The 16,477-nt window shown below is 57.5% G+C and overlaps 1 protein-coding gene across 2 annotated transcripts in view; it reads left to right on the top strand.

Annotated features, from left to right (window-relative positions):
- UNC5B (unc-5 netrin receptor B) overlaps positions 1-12,487 on the top strand; it is an 80,968-nt gene extending 68,481 nt beyond the window's left edge. For both annotated transcript variants that reach the window (XM_036083938.2, XM_036083937.2), the window contains 9 exons: positions 1,066-1,260; positions 1,612-2,001; positions 2,650-2,737; positions 3,604-3,772; positions 3,915-4,148; positions 6,090-6,239; positions 6,880-7,044; positions 7,834-8,015; positions 8,839-12,487. In XM_036083938.2, the coding sequence (XP_035939831.1) occupies positions 1,066-1,260; positions 1,612-2,001; positions 2,650-2,737; positions 3,604-3,772; positions 3,915-4,148; positions 6,090-6,239; positions 6,880-7,044; positions 7,834-8,015; positions 8,839-9,004 (1,739 nt within the window). In that variant the 3' untranslated portion in view covers positions 9,005-12,487. The remainder of the gene's footprint in view (positions 1-1,065; positions 1,261-1,611; positions 2,002-2,649; positions 2,738-3,603; positions 3,773-3,914; positions 4,149-6,089; positions 6,240-6,879; positions 7,045-7,833; positions 8,016-8,838) is intronic.
- Positions 12,488-16,477: the final 3,990 nt, after the last annotated feature.

Raw genomic sequence — 16,477 nt, 5'->3', positions numbered from 1 at the left:
GCGACTGAGGAGAGATGGGGCCAGAAGGCGGCGGGAGCAGGCAGACACCAGGACTGAGCCACGCCCTACCTGCCGAAGGCTCAGTCTGCACCAGGGAAGTGGGGCTTGGAAGGGTCCAGGCAGGGAAAGCAGGCCTACTTTTCTGAGGCCTCCCCACCCCCCAGGAGGGGAGACGGGACTTGTGCTTCCTGGAGCTCCCGAAACAAACAAGAAGGAAGAGCAGGTATCTGGGCTCAGCCTGTGTGCTGTCCCGTGTGGTAGCCACTGGCCACGTGTGGCTCTCTCAACTTCCTGTTAACTTAGTTAAAATTAAATACATTGTTAAAGACCTAGTTCCTCAGTCACACCGGCCACATTTTCGTGGCTGTCACATGGGACAACACAGCATAGAACGTGCATCGCTGTGGAAAGCTCGGTCGGATGGCACTGCCGTGTAGACCCTCCCTCTTAACCCTGACACCTTCCTGCCTGGCCCGTACAGGGGTATTTGCAGCTGGGTAGCGGCCTGCCTGGGGGAGGGAAGTGAGCCGCGGGTGGCCTCCCTGAGCCCCTTCCTTCCCCTCCACCTGCTCTCCTCCTCTCCACCGCATCGCCTTGCATCTCATTCCCTCCTCATGCTCCTTCTCTGCCTCCATCCCCACCCCCACCCCCAGCAGAGGATGGAAGTTGAGCTCAGGACGGCAGCTTGCAGAGAGTTCTGGGAGCCGGGACCTCCGGCCTGAGGATATGCCGCAGGCTGCAATGGGGCCCTCAGTTAACCTCCTGGCCAGGACAGGACAGACTGAGCCACAGCCCTTGTCTCTTTGTCAGCAATGAGCCATGAGTTCACTGTTGGGACAGACGATGAGTCATTTTGCCTGTCTTTCAGCACTGGGAGGAAAGCAGGGCAGGGGACTTGAGGCCATTTTACTTGCAGAGACCGATGTGCAGAGTGGTTCAGGCTTGCTTGAGGTCCCGGCCAGTCGTGGGGGGGCTGAGACTAGGACCTAGCATAGCGCAGGTCTGTCCTGGGACCTGGGTCTCTGCCCCAGGACCTGGTCTCACGCAGCCCTCCTGTGCCCGCAGTGCTGGAGGCCTCGGGGGACGTGGCGCTGTACGCAGGCCTCGTGGTGTCCGCCTTCGTGGTCGTGGGCGTCCTCATGGTGGTGGGCGTGGTGGTGTACCGCCGTAACTGCCGGGACTTCGACACTGACATCACCGACTCGTCCGCCGCCCTCACTGGCGGCTTCCACCCCGTCAACTTCAAGACTGCGAGGCCCAGTAAGCACCTGGGGATACCTGGGAGGGGGGAACAGATGCAGGCTGGGGCACCCAGAGGGGCAGGGCAGCCGGCCAGACCAGCCAGACCGCAGCGGGGGCTCTTGATCCCTCCCGGGGTTTTCCTAGACTTTGCTCTACAGATAACTGGATGAGTGTAGATCAGAGAGACACAGGGAAGAGGAGCAGCCCAGGTGGTGAGTCCCCAAAGCTTCCTGCAGCGGATGGCAGTTGAGCCTTTGGCAGCTGAACACTGGGTGGGATTTGGCAAGAGAAGGGCCCCCGGTAGGAGCAGAGGATGGGAGCCGGCCAGTGAGGCACAGCTGGGTCTGACGGCAGCCCCAACCCCTGCAGATAATCCCCAGCTCCTGCACCCGTCGGCGCCCCCGGACCTCATGGCCAGTGCTGGCATCTACCGCGGGCCCATGTATGCCCTGCAGGACTCAGCCGACAAGATCCCCATGACCAACTCACCCCTGCTGGACCCCCTGCCCAGTCTCAAGATCAAGGTCTACAACTCCAGCACCACCGGCTCTGGGCCAGGCCTGCCCGATGGGGCCGACCTGCTGGGGGTCCTGCCGCCCGGCACATACTCTGGCGATCTCACCCGGGATGCCCACTTCCTGCACCTGCGCAGTGCTAGCCTCGGCCCCCAGCAGCTCCTGGGCCTGCCCCGTGACCCGGGGAGCAGCGTCAGCGGCACTTTCGGCTGCCTGGGTGGGAGGCTCAGCATCCCGGGCACAGGTGGGCTCCTGCTCTGCTTGCCTCTCAGCCCGGCCTCAGCATGTCCCCTCCAGGCATCCCCAGCACCCCCTCCACCGATAGAAGCTAGGACTTCCCTGATCCCTTTTCTCAGATGGGAAACATGAGGCCCAGGGGGAAGAAGGACAATAAAGTAGAAGACTTGGGGTCCAGGCCTTTCTCTGCCCCACTAAGGCAGGGGAACCTTCGACGAGCCACTCTGTAAACCTCATCTGCTAAGTAGGAGAGAATACCTCTTCGTAATTCAACAGACCTACAGAGCACCACTGGGAAGGCAGGGCTGCCCATCTCAGGCTGCAAAGCCATCAGTTGATAGTTTCCCAGTTTCAAACGGATCTGGGGCTGGAGCTGGCATTGGGGCCTTCTGACTTTGAGTCTCTGCCATCTTTATACCCTTTCACAATGCCAGGGGCCCCTGTGTTACCCGACAAACTCACCCCTGTCAGTGACCTGGTCTGTCCTTGTACCCAATCCCCAGAGTTTCTCTCTCCACCCCTTGCTGTTGACCACCTGGATTTCGGGAGATGTATTCCCCCCCTCCGGACCTAAGCTAGGAGCCACCCCCCCACCCCTGTTCTAAGCTCTTAGACTCCCTCCAGCCCCTCCCTGCTGACCTCCTTCTCCCCCTAGGGGTCAGCCTGCTGGTGCCCAATGGAGCCATCCCCCAGGGCAAGTTCTATGAGATGTACCTCCTTATCAACAAGGCAGAGAACACCCTGTGAGTAGAGAGACCTCAGTTCCGGCCTGGCCTGCCCCCCTCCTCTTCCTCTCCCTGCTACCTGTCCACCCTGGGTTCAGATATCATCATCCCCCACTCTGCACCTGATCCTAAGGCCAGAGGTAGTCCTCCAAGGAACACACTGACAGATCTTATTACATACAAAACCTGCTAGACTAATCACGAAACTGAAAGGCAATTGACAAAGTAGCTACCTTATGACAAAAGGTTAATATCCTTACTATGTAAAGAGGCTTTGAACATTTCACTACAAAACTGGTCAGAGGATATGAAGTGATTCACGCATACTCTCTCTGATGCACACACACACCCACACACACACACACACACACAGAGGCCAGTAGATTATGAAAAAATATTCAGCCTAATTTGTAGTCAAAGAAATAGTAATTCAAACAGCCATGAGATATTAGGAGTTTTTTACTTCTTGAATTTACAGATTTTTTTTCATATGATAAAACTTTCATATTGACAAATACGTGGGGACTCGGCCCCCCATGACATGCTGCCGGGAGCCCAGACTGGTAGCAGCTTTCTAGAGGGCAGTTTAGCAACACTTGTCCAAAACATCCCAAGAGCACAGAACCCTTCAAAACGCGAACAAAAATATGGCTGTGAGAACTTGGCCGTGAACAGCAGAAATCTGAGAACAATCTTAAGGCCTGTGCCATCCTTCTGTCTCTCCTTAACCCCTGACCTCTGGGAGCCCCGGGGGAGGGGGTGGAGACCTGCCTTGGGCCACCCAGGAGCCAGGGTGGAGGCGGGAGCCCCACACCAGTCCCAGCCCTTGCTGAGCTTCCAGCTTCCCCTCACTGTCTGCCCCCTGCCCTTTGCCATCTCCCCAGCCCACTTTCAGAAGGGACCCAGACAGTATTGAGCCCCTCGGTGACCTGTGGGCCCACGGGCCTCCTGCTGTGCCGCCCCGTCATCCTCACGGTACCCCACTGTGCTGAAGTCAGCAACGGTGACTGGATCTTCCAGCTCAAGACCCAGGCCCACCAGGGCCACTGGGAGGTGAGGAGCCGAGGCTGGGAGGCCGGGCCCGCTATCTGAACCTGCTCTGGGAAGCCTCCAAAGCTGAGAGAAAGCCCCTTTTCTCTTGGCCCCGCCTGGGTGGGCCTCTCCACAGCCGTGACCTGTGTGCTTCACCCTGCAGGAGGTGGTGACTCTGGACGAGGAGACCCTGAACACCCCCTGCTACTGTCAGCTGGAGGCCAGGTCCTGCCACATCCTGTTGGACCAGCTGGGCACCTACGTGTTCACGGGTGAGTCTTACTCCCGCTCGGCTGTCAAGCGGCTCCAGCTGGCCATCTTCGTCCCCGCCCTCTGCACCTCCCTGGAGTACAGCCTCAGGGTCTACTGCCTGGAGGACACGCCCGCGGCCCTGAAGGTAAGGCCGCGCCGTCGGTTCCGTGCAGCGCCCCCCACGCACCAGCTGCCGTGCCTTCCCGTGTCCCCCACCCCAGAATTGTGGTACCCCTCTTCCACCATCAGCCTCATGAATCGGTCATTCATTGCTCCAACACTGAAATGGCATCAGACCCCCAAGATACAGAGAGGAATCAGGCACAGTTCTGCCCTCACCAAGCTCCAGGCTAGAGGAGGGGCAGACAGGGAGCTCCCTGACGGAGGGTGAGGAGCACCCGACTGGGAGGGGGAGGGCCTGAGAAGGCTTCACAGCACAGTTAGCCTTAGACCTAGCTCCGAAAGCCAAGTAGGGGTGCCAGGCCGAGGAGGCCGAAGGGCCTTCCGGTAGGCAGAGCCGCTAACGCAAAGGCAGGTGTGTCGTTCCTGCAGGGAACGAAGCCTGCAGGGGCTGTGTGTATGTGACAGAGGGAGAGAGATGGGGCTGGGGAGGTGGGCAGCACTCAGCTCCCAGCAGCCTTGGGAGCCATGAGCAGGAATTTGGGATCCATCCAGTGGGCGGCGGCATAGACGCGGTGGACCCCTGTTCACAGGCGCTCTTTTGGAAAGCCCCTGTGCTATGCTGGGGAATGGCTGGACAAGAGGCAGAGAGGCCAGCTGAAAGCTGCAACTGGGCCCTGGACACCAGGCAGGGACAGCCGCGAGGACGGGGGGTTGGCTGCTGTGTTAGCAGAATGGACAGAACCCAGTGCCTGATGGGAGGGGGAGGGGAGGGGCGGGGAGGGGAGGCGTGGGGGCTGACGGCCAGGTTCTGAGTATATGCAAAAGGACGGACGGTGCCCCTGCATGAGGGAGGGGTTGTGGCAGGTGCCAGTGGTTTGGGCAGGGAGGGCAGAAAGGTGAAGGTGTCAGATTTGGGCACGTAGAGCCTGATGGTGGCAGTGTGGACCTGTGTTAGTAGCACCCTGCCCACCCCACCCCCACCCCCACCCCCACCCCCCATCCCCGCCTCCAAGTCCCACCCATTGCCTCCCCAGCCCTCCACTGCGTTCCTAGGACCTCAGGCTCATCCTAACACCGGAAGAGCATGGCCCCTTGGCCCCATGTAAACCTCTTCCTTCCTTCCATCCCCCTGTGAAGCCTCTGGTCCCTTTCCTGTAGCTCTAGGCCTCCCGCCACCCATGGTCTGTGGTCTCCTCCAGTTCCTGTCTCCTAGTAGCATGTGACTTGTCCCAAACTCCAAGTCACGGACTGAGGCAGCACAGGTGGAAAGGCCTCATGGGAGAGTGTCTTCTGCTGGGCTAAGCTGGCCTGAAATTCCAGAAGGCCCCGAATGGGTTGGAGGCTCTGGGAAATGCTCTTGCGGCCTGCATCCCTCAGCACTGGTGCATTGGCCAGGGTCCAGCTTTGGTCAGAGAATGGAGTGGAGGTCAGGAGGGGAGCTGCCACATTTTGGCTTGATGGCATTCCTTATCTGTTCAGTCCCCATCTGTCCGTCCATCCGCTCGTCCATCCATCCATCATCCATCCAGCTTGCTGCCCATCTATTTGTATACTCATTCACTCAGCAGTCCATCTGTCTTTCCAGCCATCACCAAGCATTCATTCATCTTTCCTTCCATCTGTCTTTCTATTTATTACCCATCCATTTGTATATCCGTCTGCACGTCCATCTGTCTGTCTATATTTATGCATCCATTTTTCTATCTATCTGTCCAGTCATCTATAAATCCAGTCATCTATCCATCTGTCCCATTATCTGTCCATTCATCCATCTATTCACATGGTGTGTCTTCTCTGAGCACTTACCAAATGCCCGGCCCCGTGCTCCGATGGATGCCTGCCCTCAGGCCTACAGCCTGGCTCCCACTGCCCGCATGTGTCCCCAGACCCCCAGCTTGCAGCAAGAAGAACCCATTGGCCAAGTGTGATGGGCTCCCCCTTCCCATTGCCTCCTGGCCCTCAGGACGTGCTGGAGCTGGAACGGACGCTGGGTGGCTATCTAGTGGAGGAGCCCAAACCCCTGCTGTTTAAAGACAGCTACCACAACCTGCGCCTCTCTCTGCACGACATCCCCCATGCCCACTGGAGAAGCAAGCTGCTGGCCAAGTACCAGGTGAGGGCTGCGGGAGGGGAATGAAGCTGGGGAGGGGGGAGCATTTGAGGGGCTGCCCAGGGAAGACCAGTGCCCCTGCCCAGGCCTTGGCCCTGCCTCCTTCCTCTAGGCTCGCCCCCGCCCCCAGTCTCTGTCTCCCTCCCACCCCACTCTTCACGCTCCCAGTCATCCTGAGGCACAGCCCCACGCTCGGTGCCCACCCCATGGCACACTCCCACACACAAATGTCTATACGCATCACCTTCAGAGAGGCCTTACCATCTCTAAGAGTATTCATGCCTGGTAGACCATGCAGAGGACTCCCCAGTAGTCACATCCCCGTGCCTGCACCTATCCGCACAACACCACTGAGTCTGCAAGGCTTCCAGCCCAGACACACATGCGCGCGCACACGCGTACACATACGCATGCACACCCTTGCACACACACTCACGCATCCAGACTTGTGCCTTCTCCCCCATATGCTCCCTTTCTCAGCTGAAGGGCCCTTGACCAGCTCCTCTTCCTCTGCCTGTCTGGATGGAGAGGCCTGCACTGCCCACTGAGAGGTCCCCGCGCTCCCCGAGGCTGGCCTCATCACCAGCCTCTGAGGGCAGGGCAGGCTCGCCTCCCGTCCTTGACCCTGCCGCCCCTCCCTCAGGAGATCCCCTTCTGTCACATCTGGAGTGGCAGCCAGAAGGCCCTGCACTGCACCTTCACCCTGGAGAGGCACAGCCTGGCCTCCACAGAGCTCACCTGCAAGATCTGTGTGCGGCAGGTAGAAGGGGAAGGCCAGATCTTCCAGCTGCACGCCACACTGGCAGAGGTGAGGCCAGAGGCCAGACCCTCTGTGGGGCCGGGGGGGACAGCGTTCAGACCCCCATGCTCCCCCCTCAGCTGGGGGGGAGTGCTGTCTCCTGTAAAGACATGTTCCCTTCCCCTCCCAAGTCTGAGCTGGGACCTGCGCAGTTCTGCTCAGAGCTACCACTTGCTGTGCTTGGCCCGTGGCAACATCTAAGTCAGAGAGTGGGTTTTAGGGAGGACAGAGACCATCAGCCTCGGGTCCGGTCAGCACTTGGCCCAGGCCTGCGGTTCTCCCCCGCTATAAATCCAGACTGAGGTTTACGAAACCCAGGCCAGCCAGGACAACAGCGCTAGAACCTCCTTGCAGCATGGTGTCAAGAGCACTGGCTATGGGCCTAGGCCCCGCTCCGCCCCTACCTTGGCGTGTGACCCTGGGCACGTCACCTCCCCTTTCTGACTTCATTTCCACACGTGTAAAAGTGGTCCTGTGTGGATTAGACCGTGCCTGAGGCTCCTTGTGGCTTTGTAATCACGAGAGGGCATCAGCATTTAGCCTGGGCCAGTACGTGAGCATGGTGCGCCCCGAGGGCTGGGGGTTGGGCATGGAGCCCTGGCCCTTGGAAGCTTCCAGGGGAGGAGGTCTTTGACTGGGCAGCTGGAGCCTGTCCAGAGCGTGGGGAGTGACCGGAACCTCCGTGAGCTCACAGTCCCCGGGCAGGAAGGTTGGAGGGACAGATGCCAGTGCTGTGCATGGGGGGGGGGGGAGGGGACAGCGCGCTTTTCCCCTCTCACCTTGCCCCTGCTTTTCCAGACGCCTGCCAGCTCCCTGGACGCCTTCTGCTCTGCCCCTGGCAACACAGTCACCACCCAGCTGGGGCCCTATGCCTTCAAGATTCCACTGTCCATCCGCCAGAAGATATGCAACAGCCTGGACGCCCCCAACTCGCGGGGCAATGACTGGCGGCTCTTGGCACAGAAGCTCTCCATGGACCGGTGGGTGTTGGGCCGGGCCCGTCCCACCCCAGCCTCCCTTTGTCCCCAAGGGGCAGGTGGGGCAGGCAGCCCGACAGTCCAGGCAGATCCTTCCATCCGTGGTAGATCAGGAGCTCAGGCTCCAGTGTGCTAAATCCGAGAAGCCCATTCCTTGAGGAGCGCCGTGCTCTGTGAGAATCAGGGGAAGCCAGGACACCAGGTGTGATCACTGTCTGCACCCCCATGCCCAGGACAGAGCAGGTGTTCTGGAAATGTTTGTGGGGTGACAGAGTATATTTTCATGTCAAAACCCTTCTGGAGAACTTAAAAAGCTCTTCTGGATAAATATAATGGCAACAATAGTCCTTATTATTACATACTTACTGAGAAACCCTTTAATAAACCTGTGTTGAGCAGATGCCACATACAAAACACCTTACTAGAAACGGATGGGCTTTGCAGAGTGTCTAAGGCTTAGTTCCTGCTCTCGGGGGAGCGTGGGGGCTGAGGCCAAGCAGGGAACGGATGTGGGAGGAGGAAAGAATGAAAGGCTACGTTTGGACAGTCTCTCCTGGGGCCAGTGTCTTTCAATGGTAGTACTAACAGGGATGATGGATGATGACGAGCAAGACAGTTTCCATTTTAGAGAGGAGGAGACCGAGGCTCAGAGAGGAGCAGGGGCTAACCCGGGGCCACACAGCCCCCCAGCAGAGGGGCTAGGGTTCAGACCCAGGATTGTGGGACCACAGAGTCTTCTCACCTCCCAGGGCTCTCTCCATTTCCAAGCTCCCAGGAGGTGCTGGGTGTTTGGGGAGCCCAATGGCCTTCTCCTTCCCTCTGCCAGGTACCTGAACTACTTTGCCACCAAAGCGAGCCCCACGGGTGTGATCCTGGACCTCTGGGAAGCTCTGCAGCAGGACGACGGGGACCTCAACAGCCTGGCGAGTGCCTTGGAGGAGATGGGCAAGAGTGAGATGCTGGTGGCCATGGCCACTGACGGGGACTGCTGAGCGGCCCCGGAACCGTGGGCTGGGTGGGCGGGCAGGAGGCGGGCACAGGGAGGCCCGGGCAGCCTCATGAGAGGCGGTGCAGCCTCTGCGGTCCCCCAGCTCACAGCCGGAGTCGCCCTCTCCTCCTCCCCTCGCCCCACTCCAGACCACGACCAGCCTTAGCAAATCCATGTACTCCGTTGTCCAGAGGACCCAGTGCTCCTTCTCTGCCCCTTGCTGTCCCTCCTGCCATCAGATCTCTGCGGGGAACCACCATGAGGTCTCTGGAGGCAGCCCGGGGGACCAGGAGGTGGCCCTCCCCACTCCTTCCACACCACCTACCGCCGCTCCGGGAGCTCTGGGTTACGTTTGTCTAAGTTTCGTCCTTCAGTTTCTCCCTCGGTCCTGGTTTCTCCCTCCCCCCAGCCCCCTTCTCCTTTCACACCATTTTCCTCTTTCAAGAGTCAAGTACAATTCACACGAACTGCTTTCTCCTGTCCAAAGCAAAAAGGAAAAGGAAAGGAAGAAAGAAACTTCAGACCGCTAGTCAGGCTCCAAGAAGAAAAAGAGCAACACCAAAACCACAAGGGAAAAGAAAAACCCAGTTTCTTAGGAAACGCACATGATTTATTATCCAGATATTTGGATAAGTCCTTTTTAAGAAAAAAAAAAAAAGAAAATGAAAAACAACACAAAAAAAATAGAAAACTCTTTTCTTGAGTGTGGATGAGTGTGGGCTTGCTCATGGCTCTGGCCAGGAGTGAGCGTGTGTGCGTGTGTGTGCGTGTGTGAGAGAGAGATTATCAGGGAGAGAGAGAGACAGAACAGAGAACACCTTGCTGCTAAGGATTCCGTCTTAGACTAACTCCTACAAGGCCTCAGTTTCCCCAGTTGTACAGGGTCAAATGGGGTTTTAGCCATGGTACCATATTTCCTTCTAAAATCGTAAGCAGATGCTGAATCTATAAAGCCAAGGAGCCCTGAGGTCTGGAGTGGGGTGGGGTCCTCCCACCCACCCACCTCCCCAGGCAGATGCCCCACAGGCTCCCTGGGCTCCTGGGGAGTCCGGATTAAGAGGCCTTGGGGTAGAAAGTGTGGGCAAGCCGGGCCAGCTGTGAGCCAGGGACAGTGTTTCCAGTGTCCCAGTCTGGTGGCTCTTGGAGAAGGGGGTGGGGCCCAAGCAGAGAAAGAAGTGGGGTGGAGGGAGACAGAGTCTCCTATGGACGTTTCTCTCCTTCACCCCAGGATGGGACCAGCCAGGTCATCCCTCCACCTAGCAGCCCGTAGACTAGGTGGGCTGCAGCACATTGGCATTCCGTTAATGCCCAGGAATCCAGAAACTGGTCTTCCCCAGCCTCAGTTCATCTATAAAACAGAAGGGATGGATAAGAGGGCCTCTAACTGCAGAAGCCTGAGCTTCTGGGCCTCGGTGTGGCTTTGAAGAATGCGTCAGCAGTCAGCCTTGCAGTCCGGGAGGTGGGTGCCCGGCTGGGCTCTACACGCCTCCCCCCGCCCCGCAGCAGAGGAGGACCTGGGGAGGGCTGTTTTCCCAGCTCTGACCTCCACCGGCACCTCCCTCAGCCCGGTTCTCAGCCTCCCTCTGCAGTCTGGGAGGTCTTGAAGTGAGCTTTGAACAGGCAGGGCTGCCAGAGTGGAGGGGCCGGCACCCCCTTGCCAGCCTGCTCCGGGACGCTCCAAGGAGCCATCAAAACAAGGTCCCTTTTTGACTGGCTGACAAGGGCTGGGACCCGGCTCTTACAACTGGCACAGAGGCCTCTCTCTCCTCCTTGGCACCCAGGGCAAAGCCAGTGCCAGCCCCCCCACCCCCGACAGCTCTGGGCAGGCTCTGACCCCAGGGCTTGCCCCAGCAGGTCCATGAGCAGCTGCTGGGACCAGCCTGGGCATATCCTGGCCTTTGAAAGCCTGGTCTCCTGGAAGGAAAGCAGGTTTGGGAGCTCCAGTCCCAGGCGGTGTCCCCAGCTTACCCTTCCCTGCCATGGACTCTGGGGCTTATGGGGGTTCTCACCACCTACCGACCCCCCTGGGGGGTAGGTTAGCCGCGGGCAGACAGAGGCCTGCTCGGTTTGAGAGGATTTCTTCTATCAGGGCTGCTGAAGGGGCCAGGCCTGCATTCGGGGTGGGGCAGCGACAGCTCTTGACCCCAGTGCCTGGGTGGTGTTTTCTCAAAGGCAGCGAGCCTTCCCTGCCCAGGGTGCCCGTCCGCTGTGGGCTCCGCGTCCCCGATGCCTCCTAGCCTGAGCCATGCAGGCCTGTGTGACAGCATGGCCTTGACAGCAGCCTGACCAGTGCCACAGGGGCTTTCCCGGTGCCCTTCCCATCCGTCTCTAAAAGGCCCCCGGGCAGCCTGGAGTCCAAACACCAGCACTCAAGCTCCAGCTGTGCCAGTAAACTGCTGTGTGGCCTCAGGCACAGGACTGCCCTCTCTGGGCCTCATCTCCTTTTCATACCTGCAGCTGTCTGACTCCCTTTGGGTTCTGACACATGGTCGTTCTAGGGTTCTAGTAGGAACCCTAGTGGGGGGAGGTTGGCCGTGGTCTGCCATGCCCAGCACCCAGGATGAGAGTTCCTGCTGGATGAGGACAGGCCAGCCACCCACGTGCCATTTCTCAGTTGATTTCCAGAAAGTGTGTACCAGGGCCTGGAACACAGAACCAATTGGCTGGAGCCTCCTGGGAGGGTTCAAACTGTCCAGCTTTATAAGAAATGCCTGGAAAGGATTTGCTGGCTCCATCCATCAGTCCTCTGCTGAGGCTGCCGTGGCTGCAGCCCCACACCGCTCACCTTAGGCTAGTATCAGGATTTCTCCTCTTATTCAGGCCTAAGCGGCTGCCGCACATGACCCATGTGCCCCATGGGAGGCAGATCAGGGGCCCCCGAGGGGCTTGCAGGAGCCTCGAGTGGGTGTTTGTGTCTCTCTCATCGCTGGGATGTGCTCGCACGTGCATGCGTGTGTGCGTGCCCTGGGTGTGCGTGCTTTTGTCTGCAGGCACATCAGGTTGCCCGCCCCCCCCACCCCAGGAACATGTCCCCACCCGGATGTGCGTGTGTGACCTCCCTGAGTCCACAGGGTCAGTCGGTGTATCTTCTACGTGCCTCTCCTCTGCCTTCTCTAGCAGAGACCAGGGGTCCTCCTAAGGGTGTGGGGGTCTCTCCATCTCCTGGAAGACCCAGGACCCTCTGGTCCCCTTTTCCCAGCAACCAGGCAGCTGGGCCAGGTCCCTTAGTACACCTTCAGAGGGAAGGTGACCAGGAGTTTGGGTGCAGGGAGCAGCTCTGCTGGGGGCAAAGGGCTGGACCCCCTGCCTGGGCCGTGGACATGGTTATGTGTCCCGGGGATGTAGGGCTGCGGGGATGGCCCGATCCCACCGCTGTTTATTCTGTAAACTTCAACCTGTACATAACGTTTAGCATTCCTATTGTAACAAAATTAATTTTTACAAAATAAATTATATTTCCTAGTCTAATAAAAAAATTCCAGTTGTATTCTGTTGTCTTCTTGACTGTCTTTCTATCAGCAACTGGGATGACCTTCCTGCTTTTCTCAAAATTCTGTGCGTTTGGGATTGGATGGTCATTGTCACAGCTCTCTGAGCTCCTGGAAACAATCAAGCTCAACTGCTTCATTTTACAGAGAGGAAAACTGGCCCAGAGAGAGATAAATACTTCTCTGTGGTCACATAGCAAGGTAGAGCCCGTGCTGGATCTGGATCCCAATCCCTGCTCCCCAGTCGACACCCTCAGTGCATAAAGCATTCATGGAATATGTTCAGGGGTCAGTCATTTGAGCCAGCTGTGAGCTAGGTGATAAGTGGACATGAAGCCCCCAGCATCCCTTTCTGCCTACAAGAAACGCAGAAGGGCAGAGGCCGAGAGGTCAGTTTAGAGCACTCACCTGGAACATAATGGTGCATGTAGAAAGGGATTGGTGGGTGGGCTGGGATCACGTGACTTTGGACTCAGGGCCGCTATGCATGGTTGGGCAGGTGACACACTGGACATGAGTATCATTTCTAAATACCTGAAAGGGAGAATGGTGCCGTTCTCACAGATTGTAGATTTGTGTATTTACTATGTTTCCAGCAGATGGCAGTAAAGGTCCTATTCTAATAAAATCAACCTATTGGTGTTAATTTTCCCACAGATGAAAGTATCTTGAAGGAGTGTTTTTTTTCTACTTTGCACAAAGGGGCCCTATGGCTGGCAGGGGCCCTGTTAGCTGGTCGTCAGGCCTCCCTACGAGCTGAGTCTAGTCCCAGCATTTTCCAGCTTGCTGTGCCTGCTTCATGGTGGATGCTGTGATCTCTGAAGTCTGGAGTGAAAGTACCCTCTGGTCTCAGAGAGAGAGACTCACAGTGTCCATCAGCACATGAAAGGCTCTGAGAAGTCCCGCGAGAAGCTGGTCTCTTCATATTAATACAGGGTGCCCCTGGTGTATTTGGCCGTGGACCCCTTTTTAACCTTCCCATGCCCTGAGGTATGAGGTACTTAGAGGCCCCGCCTGTTCTGACTTTCAGGGAGCTGTGGCTCTGGGGTGTGTGCCAGGTGTCGCCTGGCTGTCCCACGACGGGTAGGGAGCACCTGTGGGCTAGGTCCTCTGGGAGCTTATGGCGCAGCGGGGCGGGCCCGAGTGTCAGCGTGTACTCACACGCATGCGCATAGACACACCGCTCAGAATGTCATCATTCCCCTGGAACCCGGGGTACCCGGAGCATCCACACTCATCTGTGGGGGGGCGGGGGGTAGGAAGAGAAGGGGGTACAGCCTGAGCTGGGGCAGCAGTGCAGGGAAGGGTGGGCAGAGTCAGGCGTGGGATGGTAATTTCCTACCGAGTAGCCCCCATAAGGAGGCAGATTGTCAAGGGTCCCCCCAGAAATCAAGGGTACCCATTTAAACCCCTCACCCTCTGCCCACTACCTAAGCAGGAGGGCCTCTCCTTGCCACCTGCCCCTTGCTAAGTACAAAGAGTTCTGGCCTGGGGAGGAGGGACCTGGGTTCTAGTTCTGAGGCTGTGCGGGTCACTGTCCCTCCCTGGGCCTCAGTTTCCCTATCCTTAGACCTGCCAGGCTGTAAGTTCCCTCTGGCTGGTGTAGTTCTGTAATTTGGGGTCCTGTTTCTAGGCTGGGGTGTGACAGCCCCACCTGGTGGGCCCTCCTCCATCACATTTCCAGGGGTGGTTGAGGAAAAACCAGAAGCCGACAGAAGATGGGCTGGTTCCGACCCTATAACCAAGCGGCAGCCCGAGGAGGTGCCCTAGAGCAGGGCATGGATGTGATGAAGCTGGTGCAGCCCTCAGGCTTCAGACCACCAGCTGCCCCGCTCCGCCACTGGGGGCCATAAGAAAACCCATTCCAACCCCAGCCTCGGGCTCGAGATCACACACAGGAAGACCTCATCCAGTTCCGCTTAGCAAATCTGTCAAAACTCTTGCCCATTTTAATTCAAAATAGGATACAAGCCTATGGCTAAAAAAAAAAAAAAAGTTTAAAGAACAAAAGAGTAGTCTCATGCCCTGTCTCACGCCCTCCCCCTACTCCCCTCCCTGTCCCCAGTCTTCCCTACCCAGAGGCAATTGGTTTATTTTTTTATATATATCCTCTCAGGAAGATCTTTGCAAATACAAACATATATTTGTACATGTAAATATTTAAATATAATGGATCTGATCCAAGAGTCTCAACCCCTTGAGGTATAAACATGAAATAGTTTTATTTTTCCAATAACTGCTCAGAAATTCATTTCACCGACACTGTGTTTCCCACAGGATAACAGGCTCCCTTAATGATGTCCCCATGGAGCTCCCTAACTTTTCCCTCCCTCGCTGTCATTAAGACGGTCTCTATCTCATTTTGGTTGCTAAGTCTCAGCCCATTGATCTTGGAACTCCAGCGTCCTGTTTAACTAGAGCCCTCAGAGGGCCTGCTATATAGGCCATTGGGGGCTGTGGGCCCCTGCTCTCCCTGCCCCTTCCTTCATCGCCTCCACCAGCCTCTCTCCGCTGCGTAGGGCACCATCCTCCCTCCCGGCCTCCTCCCTCCGCCCGACACGGGAAAACCTGCCATCCAACCCGTCACTCTGCACTGGGCACAGGCGTCCCACACCAAGAGCCCAGCCTTCCTAGCCCTTGGTCCTGGAGAACTGGGTGACTGTCCTCAACAGGAAGCCGTTTCTACCACAATCCCTGCCCTGGATTCAGCCTTCCAGGGACAGGAGGAGCTCGAGATGAGGAGCTCCCCAGTCCCAACTTTTCCCCAAACACAAGCTGGTGGGGCGGAGGGTGGGGTTCCACGGCTCATCCGGCACACCGTGTCTGTCGGTCAGTCCCGGGCACAGGGTCCAGGAGGCACACACTGCCCTCAGAGCCTGTGGCCTAACCGGAAGACAGAGACACCAGTGGACAAAGTGGCCATGGAAGCTCAGAGAGGCCATTGACTGAGCTGAGCATCGAGAAAGGCTTTCTGGAATAGTGGTATTTTAAAGATTTTATTTATTTATTTGAGAGAGAGAGAGCACAAGCGGGGTGGAGGGCAGGGGGAGAGGGAAAAGCAGACTCCCCACTGAGCAGGGAGCCCAATGCGGGACTCCATCCCAGGACCCCGGGATCATGACCTGAGCCAAAGGCAGACGCTTAACCTACTGAGCCACCCAGGTGCCCCCGTAGGGGCTAATTTTACCCTCAGCAATCACTAGGAATATGTCTAAGTCATACTCCCTGACAGCTTTTCAAAGATTTGGAAACCGATCTCATGTTCCACCCTAGAGCCATTCCTTCTCCATCCAAATGCTGCCAGGTCTTCAGGAGGCACAGCTTAGCGTCCACAAGCCCTTTCGTGCTCCCTCCGGTTCCTGATGGCCTGCCTCCATCCCTTCGACTCCCACAGGAGAATTATGGTGGGATGACCTCACAGGATGGGGGAGGCATAGAGCCACCAACAAGTGGGAGGTCTGATCCCCTCTGGCTCCAGATCCCATCCCCTTCCTAGGATGGAGACATGCTGCGGGCCTGCTGGAATCTGGAGGCCCATCTCAGGTTGGTAACCATGAATTCAGAGTGGAGTCACTTGCCAGCTGGGGACTTTCTCCAGCGAGGCTCATCTGCTCAGATGTAGGTGGGTGCATCCAGGGTCAGCCAGCGGGACCACTAGGAGACAGGGGCATGGGAATTTGGGGCATTGCTAAGATGCTACTGCAATAATGGGCCATGGGATCTAAGCTGAGTCAGGGTGGAGGGCAAGATGGCTGATGCATGGAGGGGAGACAGAGGGATCGGGCTGGAATCTCCAGGAGGCACAGAACTTTCCCAAAGGGAGCCGTGGGACACAGAAGGAGAGGTGGTTAGAGTCGGAGGGTGGACTTGAACTGGTAATGTGAGAGCAGACAATTAGCTCAGCAGTTATGAATGAGTCCTTGTCTCCCCAGACCCACGTGCCCTGCTGGGGGGCCCAGTAAGCCCCAGATGGCAGGAGTGCAGCCTCA

The sequence above is a fragment of the Halichoerus grypus genome, chromosome 7, assembly GCF_964656455.1.
Source record: "Halichoerus grypus chromosome 7, mHalGry1.hap1.1, whole genome shotgun sequence".
NCBI lineage: Eukaryota > Metazoa > Chordata > Mammalia > Carnivora > Phocidae > Halichoerus > Halichoerus grypus.
This window is presented reverse-complemented; position numbering and strand designations above follow the sequence as displayed.